A 12,286-nucleotide genomic window follows, 5' to 3' on the forward strand; every position below is an offset into this window, starting at 1 on the left:
ACTTTTAAAATTATTTAAATTCAGAGGCAAGAAAACAAAACAAATGCATGTTATTTTTTATATCCTTTAACACTTAGAAAGAAACCATCTTATTTGTCTTTATAATGAAAAACTGAGACTGAGGGAATTACTCATTTTCCTCTTTCTCTTTAGGACCTAAGTTACTCCTTGATATATGACACATATATGAAGGGGGGGGGGAAACACCTCATTCTTTTAGGTCCCAGTGGAGTTTATTGTCCCCAAACAGTGAGGCAGTGATGCATGTCTGCCATATCATACACGCACAAAACTAAAGTGGGAAAACATCAGCACCAGGAGACTCTAGAGACTGCAGAAAATATCTCCTTGCTTAAGTAGTTTTTTTTTTTTTTTTTTTTTGTGCTCTCAATATCCTTTTCAAGTATGCTGTCCTGAATTCTGTACAGTTGATTTCTGGTCACTCTCACTCTCTTGTCTCCCTTCTAAAGCACGGAGGGCCACGTGGTTGCCCCTTGCTCACAGGCAGGGCGCTGCATGCAGTGGCCCTGGTGCTCTGAATGTTTCCCTCTGCTTCCCGGCTCGCCTAGCTCACTGCCGGGGGCGCCTTCCCACAGCAGAGCAGCTGGCTCATTCACCTGCAGAAAGTAAGCATTGAAACTTGTGTGAAGAATGAAGGGATGGAGATCATTTGCTTGTTTTTTTTTTTTTTATTATTATCATCTAATTGTATTTCTGTGCAATCATGATGTAAACTGTTATCTATTTGCAGGTGCATCAGGAGAGCATTCTGGGTAACACCATGCAAAGTGTGATTGCATTACTCAACAATCTGGTTGCCTGTAAAGATTCGAACATGAAGCTACTTTATGAACAAGGTAAATGCTTTTTAAAATTAGTCTGTGCTTCTGTTGAGTTTTTCCTTTTGTATGTTTCCCTATCTTCCATGACAGAGAGTCAAGAAGTACTATGTAAAGTTGAAGCTTCAAAATAAATGTTTAAGCAGCTATAACTAATAATAATATTACCAGCAAACATTGAAATTGGGGTTAGATAGGGATAGTGAAAATCAGCAGGCTTTGCAGCCCCTGGGAGAGAGCATTCCATGTTTGTAACTCTCCTCAAAGTCCTATTCTCAGAGCACTGTCATTCTTTGACATGCCTCATAGCTCTTTGGAAAAGCCCCATTCATAGGGAATTGTCATTATTTGATCTGACTCAGAGCTTACCTGCAGAAAAGACCTATCCCTAGGGCAGTTCTTGAAAAAGCTTTGGAAAATTTTTTAACATTTCAACTGCCTGATGCTGAGATGTAAGTTGAGACAAACAAGAGCCTGGGTAGAGACTGACAAGGATGACCTGGGGAATGAGATATCCATAGGAGATATTTCCTGGGCAATCTAGAAGGCTGCACACTACACAGGACTGTGCGCCGGACCAGAAAAGATCTGAAAGGGCTTCCATCTCTTACCTCTGGCTGACACTGAGCCCTGCACAGAGTTGTTAACTCCCTAAATGTTGAAGATGTGCCCGAGCATACACACAGTGCCCTTCAGTAAAGAGTGGGAGACTTTTTGGTTCAAGACATTTAAATAAATCTCTGACCTGTCATGAGCTGATCAGTGAGCCAACAGATCTTTGATATATTTGGACCCATTTTTGTGGCTATTGTGTAAATCTGTATCATTGAGGATTTCCATCATTTTTGCTGACCCTTTCTTTTACCAAACATGATGTCCTTTTCTAGTGACTGGTCTTTCCAGATGGCGTGTCCAAAGTAAGCAAACGAAGTCTTGCCATCCTTGCTTCTAAGGAGCATTGTGGCTGTACTTCATCTAAGAATGATTTGTCCATTCATCTGGCATACCCTGACATATTCAATATTCTTCACCAACACCACAATTCAAATGCATCAATTCTTCTTCTGTCTTCTTTTTTTATTGTCCAACTTCAGTTGCATCTGAAGTGATTAAAAAGACCATAGTTTGGGTCAGGTGCACCTTAGTCATTAATGTGACATTTTCACTTTTTAGAACTCTAAAGAGGTCTTTTGCTGCGGCTTTGCCCATTGTAATAAGTCATTTGATTTCTTGACTGCTGCTTCCGTGGGTGTTCATTGTTGATCTAAGAAGAATGAAATTCTTAACAGATTTCAATTTTTTTTTCTTTTTATCTTGATGTTGTTTATGTTACCAGTTGTGAGGTTTTTCCTTTTCTTTACAGTTGGGTGTAATCTATACTGAAGTCTGTAGTCTTTGACTTCCATAAGTAAGAACAACTAGACAGGTAATTAAAAAGGAAATGAAAGTACTGGAACAACATGATAAACTAAACCCAGTAGACATCTACAGAATATTCTATACAGCAACAGAATCTACCTTCTTCACAAGTGTACATGGAACTTTCTCCAAGGTATACCTTCTTCTCAAGTGTACATAGAACTTTCTCCAAGGTATACCTTCTTCTCAGGTGTACATGGAACTTTCTCCAAGGTATACCTTCTTCTGAAGTGTACATGGAACTTTCTCCAAGGTATGCCTTCTTCTCAAGTGTACAGGGAACTTTCTCCAAGGTATACCTTCTTCTGAAGTGTACATGGAACTTTCTCCAAGGTATGCCTTCTTCTCAAGTGTACAGGGAACTTTCTCCAAGGTATACCTTCTTCTCAAGTGTACACGGAACTTTCTCCAGTTGCAGTTGAGTTGATTCTGGCTCATGGCAGTCCCACATGTTGCAGAGTAGAACTGTATTTCGTGGATTTTCAAGGCTGTGGCCTTTCAGAAGCTGATCGCCAGGCCTTTTTTCCAAGGCATCTCTTGGTGTGTACAAACACTAACCTCGCAATTAGTAGTTGAGCACTTAACCATTTATACCACCCAGGGACTCCAGATCATATGGCAGACCGTAAATCTTATAAATTCACAAAATCTTGTAAGTTCAAAAATATGTGGAAATTAAACATATTTTTAGGTCCTGAATCACCAGTGATCAAGGAAGAAATCATAAGGGAAATTTGAAATGAATGAAAACAAAAAATATCTTACCAAAACTTATGGTATGCAACTAAAGCAGTGCTGACGGGGAAATTTATAGATATAAATGCTTATCTTTAAAAAAGAAGAATGCTCTCGATTCAATAACCTAACTTTCTACCTTAAGAAACTGGAAAAAGAAGAGCAAAGTAAGTCCAAAGCAAACAGAGTGAAGGAAATAATAAAAATTAGAGCAGAAATAAGTGAACTAGAGACTAGAAAAACAATAGAGAAAATTAATTAAATAAAAATTTGTTCTTTGGAAACGTCAACAGAATTGACAAACTTTCAGCTAGGCTGACCAAGAGAACACAGAGTGAACATAAAATACTAAAATCAAGAATGAAAGAGGGGCTATCACTACCAACCTTATAGAAATAAAAAGGATTGCAAGGAAATACTATTAGCAGCTGTATATCAATTAATTAGATAACTTAGATAAAATTCTAAAAAAAGACAAATTCTAGAAAGACAAGCTACTGAAATTAACTCAAGAAGAAATAGAAAATCTGAATAGACCTGTAACAGGTAAAGAAATTGAATTTGTAATTAAAAACGTCCCACAAAGAGTGTGAATACTAGGAGGCGCAGTTCTTTGGGAGATGTCTTTGGAGAAAGGTGTGCTCTGTAGCCCCTAATGATTCATGTCTTCCCCACATGCAATATACAGTTAAAGTGTCCTAATGTTCTCCCAAATCTCATCTTATTACAGATGACTTCAGGCTTGATTGCTAGGATCTTGTCATCTAAATCAAGACTAGATATGTAGGAGGCTCCTTGGGTACGTTTCCTCAGGTGCAGCTCCTTGAATACCATTCCTCTTAATCTTGAAGACCTGTGAACTTAAGGAAACTTGTTATCTGCTCCCCCACATTCTCAGACTATAAAGATGAGCTACAGAAAGGACCACAGTAGATACTCTCATTCAGAGAAGAGAAAAATAGAAGGCACATGACATTCACTGATCTATGGCAATGCTGAAATCTTGGTGGGCACATTTTCTCAGTTCTTTTTTCTCCAGGAATTAAAAAAAAAAAAAAAAAAAAGTGTTCCTTGTGTTTGGCCCAGTTCTGCTCCCTGAGGATGGCTCTCTGTGGCTCTTGCCTCAGCCCTCTGAATCATCCTTCCTTTCCCATGAAAAATGACCTGTGTTTATAGCCGAATAGTGTCCTAAGTTTGCTTTCTGTCTGTAGAGGTTTGGGGAACCCTGAGAGCTCTTTTCATTCTGAAAAGAATTGTCCCCGTCCTTTATAGGCTAAGCTGGTGGTTCTTCTGACAGCACAATTCTATTAGAAACTTTGTGAGTTTCCTATAAATCTCACTGATGCTCGTTCCATTATCAAAAAGCTCATTCAGCCATCCGTTCAGAACATTCTTGTCTCTAACTCGGGCTGAAAATGAGGAGATTGTGGAATAATGGCCTCTCTCATTCAAAGAAGAGAAAAATAGTAGTCCTGTTGTTATCTAGCTGATAGAGTGGACAAGGAATCAGCTGCCTGAAACTGAGATTGCAGAGGTTTGCAGGTACTGTTCCATGGAAGCATGGGACTGTACAATAGAGGTGGAATGGAGAACAAAATCCTGGAGGACAGGAGCTTAGGGAATTGAGAGGTTAGTCATGGAAGAATTGTCTGTAAGGTGATTTAGGTGGCTATTTAAATTTCGTGCTCAATGGACTTTTGCCAAGTTGGCATTCCAGAAGATGCACAGGTAGATTTACTGTGAAGCTAATGGTTTCAGGGCCCCTCACTGACACAGGGGCAATTATAAATTTATACTTTTGTGTTCTTGTACAGCCCCTCCTCCCCAAACAAAACAAAACTTTATAAGCTTTAGTTCTCATTAAGCCAGAATCTATAACATATTTTGTGGAGTAAAGTGGAAATCACCAAAAAATTGCAGCAGGGGTAGTGTTAGAAAGGGAAACAGTGTGTTTTAGGGAATAAGGGTGAGTGATTTGGTGATCAGGGGATGATAGAAATTGGGAGAGGAATTAAGTGGTACAGACTGGTAATCTGAGAATCAGTAAATTACATCCTGCCAGCTGGCTGCTTACCTTCATAAATAAAGCTTTGGTGGAACAAAGAGATGTTTGTGTATTGTATGTGGCTAGTCTTGTGTTGTAATGGCAGTGTTGAGTAGTTGAAAGAAAGACTTCATGGTCCGCAAAGCCTGAGATAGTTACTGTGTGGCCTTTTAAGAAAAAAATTTGCCAGTCCCTTATGTAGAAGCAACTGTATGGAACAAGGTGACATCGAGGTCCAGTGGTGCAAGCAGAGTGGGAAAAAAGTATCCATCACTTGAAGGGCCTGTAGAAAAGAGAAGGTCCTAAGAGAGGCAGGTTTCAAATAGAGCAGAAAGGTAAATAGAACATACAGAGACGAGGTTGAAGATCTGAGTGATTTTGCAGATAACTGTGAACTCCCAAAGTCACAGTGGAAGGGGTTCAGAAGTTGGGAATGGAGGAGATGTGGCATATAAAAGGGAGAAAGGCAAATCCTTTTACTACTCAAACTGCAGGAGATGGGGGTTGACCTAGGAGTTTTGAGTTTCTTGTGACAGCTTGTTGTTGTTGTTAGGTGCCATCGAGTCGGTTCTGACTCATAGCGACCCTATGCATAACAGAACGAAACAGTGCCCGGTCCTGTGCCATCCTTACAATCGTTGTTATGCTTGAGCTCACTGTGACAACTTAAGTAGAGACGAAGGGCATGAGAGCCCAGGAAGCCTTTAGGCTGAGGAGGGTGGTCATGCCATGAATGTGGTGGAGCAAGGAAGAGTTGAGAGGGTTTCCAGGAGTACACAGAGGCCAGGAACTCCTTCCTGACACATCCTGGTGTGGAGGGTGGGGAGAGGAGGCTCTCATGGCCTGCAGAACAATCTGACGAATTGTTCAGACGAATATGTATTCAGCACCCAGGTGTGACTTTTCATCCCACTTTGCTGCTTTCAGAACTTCCTGGCTATTATACTAATGGACCACATCTACCACAGCCTCCACCAGACTGAGTCCAGTACAACTAGATGATGCCCAGCTACCACTACTGACTTCTCTGACAGGGATCACAATAGAGGGTCCCGGATAGAGCAGAAGAAAAATGTAGAACAAAATTCTAATTCACTAAAAATGACCAGACTTGCTGGCCTGACAGAGACTGGAGAAACCCCGAGAATATGGCCCCTGGACACCCTTTTAGCTCAGGAATGAGGTTCACCCTTCAGCCAAAGATTAGACAGGCCCATAAAATAAAACAAGACTTAAAGGGGCCCATCCGCTCAGGGGCAAGGATTAGAAGGCAGGAAAGGACAGGAAAGCTGGTAATAAGGAACCCAGGGTTGAGAAGGGAGAGTGTTGACATGTCATGGGGTTGTTAACCAATGTCATAAAACAATATACGTACTTACTGTTTAATGAGAAGCTAATTTGTTCCGTAAACCTTCACCTAAAGTACGATAATTAAACAAAACAACAAACACCTCTCTGGCTACTGAATGTGTGGGATTAGTTTTCCAGAGTTGAGTAAAGATCCAATGGGTGCTAGGAAACCCAGAGTGTTTTAAGATTCCGCGGGGCGTGGCCACACGGAGCTGCAGGTGACCGGCTGTTGCATGGGCTTTGAGTGTAGGTGGTTGTTTTGAAGGTTGTTTTGAATGCAGTCTTCGTGTAAATCTTTGTGTTTGATCAATTCTCGCTCATTCATTGGTTTATTATTATTTCATATGGACTTAAATTCTTTATTTCAGGCATGCATGTTATTGCCAATATTGATATTTTAAAAATCACCCCAGTGGAAGTGAACTGTAAGGAAGATAAAGAAGTAGAAAGGGTCGTCCCTGCCTTTATTACTGCACTTTCGTTACAGCATCGCGTTAGGTCAGCGTCAGACTGGGTTTCATCCTCAGACCAAACGCCAGCCCGTAGTGGTAGGTAGCTAATAAGGATCAATTGTAAGGCACACACACATTTCTTTTTCCCTTCATGTTGTACTATCTCTGAAATCGTTACATCTTAAAACCAATGCTACCTGCATGGTAATCCTGGCATAGTTACTGTTGCTAGGACATGCATTTTGGACTTTGCAGAATGAGTGTGAGCACCCTGGAAGTAAACTCGAGAGATCTTAAGAGTGTTTTTAAGCAGAAGTCTCCTGTATCAGGGCTCTTGTTGGAACAGAGATATGGAACAGCATGGACACTGATGATAATGTGTTGAAAAATAAGAAGTATCGAACCTCAAATGGTCAATTTGTTTTGCTTATATTTTCTTTCATATGTATGTATAGGATCACTATGAGTCGGAAGCAACTCGATGGCAACGTGTTTGGTTTTAGAAAGACAGTATCTCAGAAAAATCGTATCAAAATAAGCCTGAATACTTGCGCTAAGTGTAAGATGAAATTTTAGGTTATAAAGCATGAGGCAGAATGTAATTGGCGGCATGTTTTCTTTCTTAGCAGTATTGAAAATCACGGTGTCCCACCTTACCAATGGCACCTTAGAGCCAGTGAAGTATGGTAGGTAATATAGGTAAACGTCTGCCGACTGCTGAGTACGCCAGGAAAATGCACAAATGCTCAGAAGTCAGGAGTCATAGACATATCACCAGCACACAAGTGTGTTATATAATCCAGGCTTTTTGTTTCAAACATTTTCATTTTTAAATGAAACATTTAGGGAAAAAAATAATAAAACAAAGGCAGACCTTTTGTTTATATTTGAAAAATATTAGTGTTGTTAACATTTTAAAACTGGCTGCTGACTCATCCATGTGCAGTGACCTTTCGATAATGGATATTAATTCCAGCTTCAGTTTTACCAGTAGGGCTGTCAGGATAATGGATTTACGTGACACACTGCAACAGCCAAAAAACAAACAAACAAAAATGTTGTACCTCCACAGAAGCATTTAAAGAAATTATGTTTGTCTTCACTGGTTTATGGTGTGTCAGAAATCAAAAGACTCATTAACAGGTTCATTATAAAACTGCCTAAGTTGATGTCTACCCAGGGGACCAGAAAATCGCTAGGTGAGTATAGGCTTTAAGAAGGAAGTATTTTATTCTTGATAGCTCTCTCTTATGAACTGAATTGTGTCCCCCAAAATCATGTGTTGGAATCCTCCACACATGGATGTAATCCTATTTGGGAGTATAGTTTTCTTTGTTATGTTAATGAGACAAGTATCTTCCCCCAGAGCCAACAAGACAGCCTTCCTTTATTTAGAACTGGTTCCATGAATTTGGACTTCCTAGCCTCCTAACCTGGAAGGAAGTAAATACTGTTCTTTGAAACTACCCACTTGTGGTATTTCTGTTACAGCAGCACTAGGTAACTAAGTCAGTCTTTTAGATTACTTTTAAGAATAACATTGAAAATAATGTACAGCAAGGGTTGGCAAACTTTCTATAAAGACCACATAGTGAATTTTGTAAGTTTACAGGCCATCTAGTCTCTGTTGTTATGACTCCGTTCTGCCATTATAACATGAAAGCAGCCATAGACAATCCATACATGAATGGACCTGGCTGGATTTCAGTAAAAGTTTAGTTACAAAATCTGGTGGTCATGGTTTGCCAGCCCCTCTTGTTCAGTAGCTAAGTCAAATCAACTCTCTCGAAACTACTCATGAATCAAAATATTTATAAAATTTAGTTATTAAACTGTGATTCAACTCAGGAAGAACATTTTATAGAAATTAAGAACTTAAAAACGAGGCTGCTGCCTTCATAGTAGTGTGAAGCAGTGAAAAACCTGCCTTGTGGGTTTAATCTAAAAATCATATTAAGTGTTACTGTATCAGTTAGCCTTTGCTAGATAATAAACCACTTGTAACTGTTATTGTTAGGTGCCGTCGAGTCAGTTTTTGACTCATAGCGACCCCATGTGACAGAGTAGAACTGCCCCATTGGGTTCCCTAGGCTGTAATCTTTATGGAAGCAGATAGCCAGGTCTTTATCCAGCAACCCCAAAACGAAGGAACCTAAGATAATGGTCATTTATCTGCTCACTATTCTGTGGGTTGGCAGCTTAGGCTGGGCTCTGCTGGTATCAACTGGGCTCACTCATAAATCTTGGGCCTCAGCGGGGATCAATGGGGCCTCTCTCCCGTATGGCGTCTCGTTTTAAAGAGGCTTTCTCAGGCTTGTTAACCTTTTGGCAGTGTTCAAAGAGGGCCTGAGTAGAACCTGCAGGGTCTCTTGCAGCCTAGCTGTGGAACTCTCAGGTTACTTCCATCACTTCCTATTGATCCAAGCAAATCAGACGTCCAACCTGGTGCCGTTGAGTCTGTTCCAACTCATAGCAACCCTATAGGACAGAGCAGAACTGCTGCATAGGGTTTCCAAGAAGCAGCTGGTGGATTTGAACTGTTAGCCATTTGGTTAGCAGCTGAGCTCTTAACCACTACGTCGAGTCGATTCCAGGTGGAATAAAATAACTTACAGTGTTAAGTATATAAGTTAAGGTTACAGTAATATCACAGTTGGTGTTTCATAATATCTTACACACTTAAGGTCTAGAAATATTTTTTAAAAGTTTTCCAGCTAACTAATGATATTTATTTTTGTGACTTCTTATACCACAAACCAAAACTACTCCTGTTGTAGAGTCAATCCCAACTCACAAAGAACCCTATAGGACAGGGTAGAACTGGCCTATAGGGTTTCCAAGGCTGTAATGAAGCAAACTGCTTTATCTTTCTCCTGTAGAACGGGCTGGTGGGATCAAGTCTCCGACTTTTCTATTAGCAGCTGAATCGTTAACTGTGCCACCAGGGCTCCTTGTGACTGCTTATAGTATCCCCTTATTGACATATCTGTCAACATGTTTGATGTTCTTTGATTTTGACATTCATTTTACTTGATCCGTTATTGAAGAGGAGTTATTTGGTTATGCCTATTAATTCTAGTTGGTGTTTATTTTCAAGTTGTATCAGTTAGCTATTGCTAAATTATAAACCACCCCATAACTCAGGAATTAAAACAAAAATCATATTTTAGTCTGCATGCTTGTGCGTTGGATAGGGGTTCAGTTCTCGGCTGGGCTGTCAAAACTTTGCATTAACAAATTGCTTATGTTGTGGTGGCTTAGGTGGGACAATTCCTAGTATCTCTTATTTTCCTCCTGGGACCAGTGGGCTAGCCCAGACATGTTCTTCTCATGGCATGGGCAAAGGCACTAAAGAGCAGTCAGAAATGTACAAGCATTTGTTTAAGCCTGTGCTTGCCTCATGACTGTTAAGATCTGATTCACCAAAGCAAGTCATATGGCTGAACTCAGGATCAGGGAGTGGAGAGATATCTCTGCTTTTTGATGGGAGAAATTGTCACACTTTAAGAGGCATGCATACAAGGAGGAATGAAGAATTAGGGTCCTTTTTTGGGAGTACTTGGATGATGCAAATAGTTAACATCCTTGGCTGCTAGCCAAAAGGAGGTTTGAGTGTACCCAGAAGTGCCTTGGAAGAAAGGGCTGGTGATCTACTTCTGAAAAACCAGCCATTGAAAACCATACGTAAAACTCTACTGTGACACAAATGGGGTTGTCATAACTTGGAATTGACTTGATGGCAACTGTTTAATACACTCTACAGACAGGGTCCCCCACATGTCTGTCAGTTTGTTGTACTGTGGGGGCTTGTGTGTTGCTGTGATGCTGGAAGCTGTGCCACCGGTATTCACATACCAGCAGGGACACCCATGGAGGACAGGTTTCAGCTGAGCTTCCAGACTAAGACAGACTAGGAAGAAGGACCTGGCTATTTACTTCTGAAAAGAATTAGCCAGTGAAAACCTTATGAATAGGAGTGGAACATTGTCTGATATAGTGCCAGAAGATAAGCCCCCCAGATTGGAAGGCACTCAAAAGATGACTGGGGAAGAGCTGCCTCCTCGAAGTAGAGTCAACTTTAATGACGTGGATGAAGTCAAGCTTTCAGGACCTTCATTTGCTGATGTGGCACGACTCAAAATGAGAAGACACAGCTGCAAACATTCATTAATAATCGGAGCCTGGAATGTACAGTATGAATCTAGGAAAATTGGAAATTGTCAGAAATGAAATGGAACGCATAAACGTTGATATCCTAGGCATGAGTGAGCTGAAATGGACTGGTATTGGCCATTTTGAATCAGACAATCATATAGTCTACTATGCCAGGAATGACAACTTGAAGAGGAATGGTGTTGCATTCATTGTGAAAAAGAACATTTCAAGATCCATCCTGAAGTACAACACTGTCAGAGGTAGGATAATATCCATATACCTACAAGGAGGACCAGTTAATACTACTCTTATTCAAATTTATGCACCAACCACTAAGACCAAAGATGAAGAAATAGAAGGTTTTTATCAGCTTCTGCTGTCTGAAATTGATCGAACGTGCAACCAGGATGCATTGGTAATTACTAGTGATTGGAATGCAAAAGTTGGAAACAAAGAAGAAGGATTGGTAGTTGGAAAATATGGCCTTGGTGATAGAAACAATGCCAGAGATTGAATGACAGAATTTTGCAAGACCAACGACTTCTTCATCCCAAATACCTTTTTTCACCAATATAAACAGCAACTATACACATGGACCTCACAGACAGAACGCAAAGTAATCAAATCGATTACATCTGTGGAAAGAGACAATGGAAAAGCTCAATATCATCAGTCAGAACAAGGCCAGGGGCTGACTGTGGTACAGACCATCAATTGCTCATATGCAAGTTTAAGCTGAAACTGAAGAATATCAGCAAGTCCACGAGAGCCAAAATACGACCTTGAGTATGTTCCACCTGAATTTAGAAACCATCTCAAGAATAGATTTGACGTATTGAACGCTAATGACCAAAGACCAGACGAGCTGTGGAATGACATCAAGGACATCATACATGAAGAAAGCAAGAGGTCATTGAAAAGACAAGAAAGAAAGAAAAGACCAAGATGGATGTCAGAGGAGACTCTGAAACTTGCTCTGGAACGTCAAGCAGCCAAAGCAAAAGGAAGAAATGATGAAGTAAAAGAACTGAATGGAAGATTTCAAAGGGCAGCTCGAGAAGACAAAGTAAAGTATTATAATGACATGTGCAAAGAGCTGGAGATAGAACACCAAAAGGGAAGAATATGCTTGGCGTTTCTCAAGCTGAAAGAACTGAAGAAAAAATTCAAGCCTCGAGTTGAAATAGCAAAGGATTCTATGGGGAAAATATTGAACGACGCAGGAAGTATCAAAAAGATGGAAGGAATATACAGAAGTCATTGTACCAAAAAGAATTGGTCGATGTTCAACC

The 12,286-nt window shown here is 40.3% G+C and overlaps 1 protein-coding gene across 7 annotated transcripts in view; it reads left to right on the forward strand.

The window, feature by feature from the left end:
* ULK4 (unc-51 like kinase 4) overlaps positions 1-12,286 on the forward strand; it is a 646,083-nt gene that overhangs the window by 362,495 nt on the left and 271,302 nt on the right. For all 7 annotated transcript variants that reach the window (XR_002785708.2, XM_064274755.1, XM_064274756.1 and 4 more), the window contains one exon: positions 752-857. Coding sequence is in view for 6 of the 7 variants with exons in the window: in XM_064274755.1 (XP_064130825.1) it covers positions 752-857 (106 nt within the window). In the remaining variant the exon portion in view is untranslated. The remainder of the gene's footprint in view (positions 1-751; positions 858-12,286) is intronic.

This window comes from Loxodonta africana, chromosome 22 (genome assembly GCF_030014295.1).
Source record: "Loxodonta africana isolate mLoxAfr1 chromosome 22, mLoxAfr1.hap2, whole genome shotgun sequence".
Classification (NCBI taxonomy): Eukaryota; Metazoa; Chordata; class Mammalia; order Proboscidea; family Elephantidae; genus Loxodonta; species Loxodonta africana.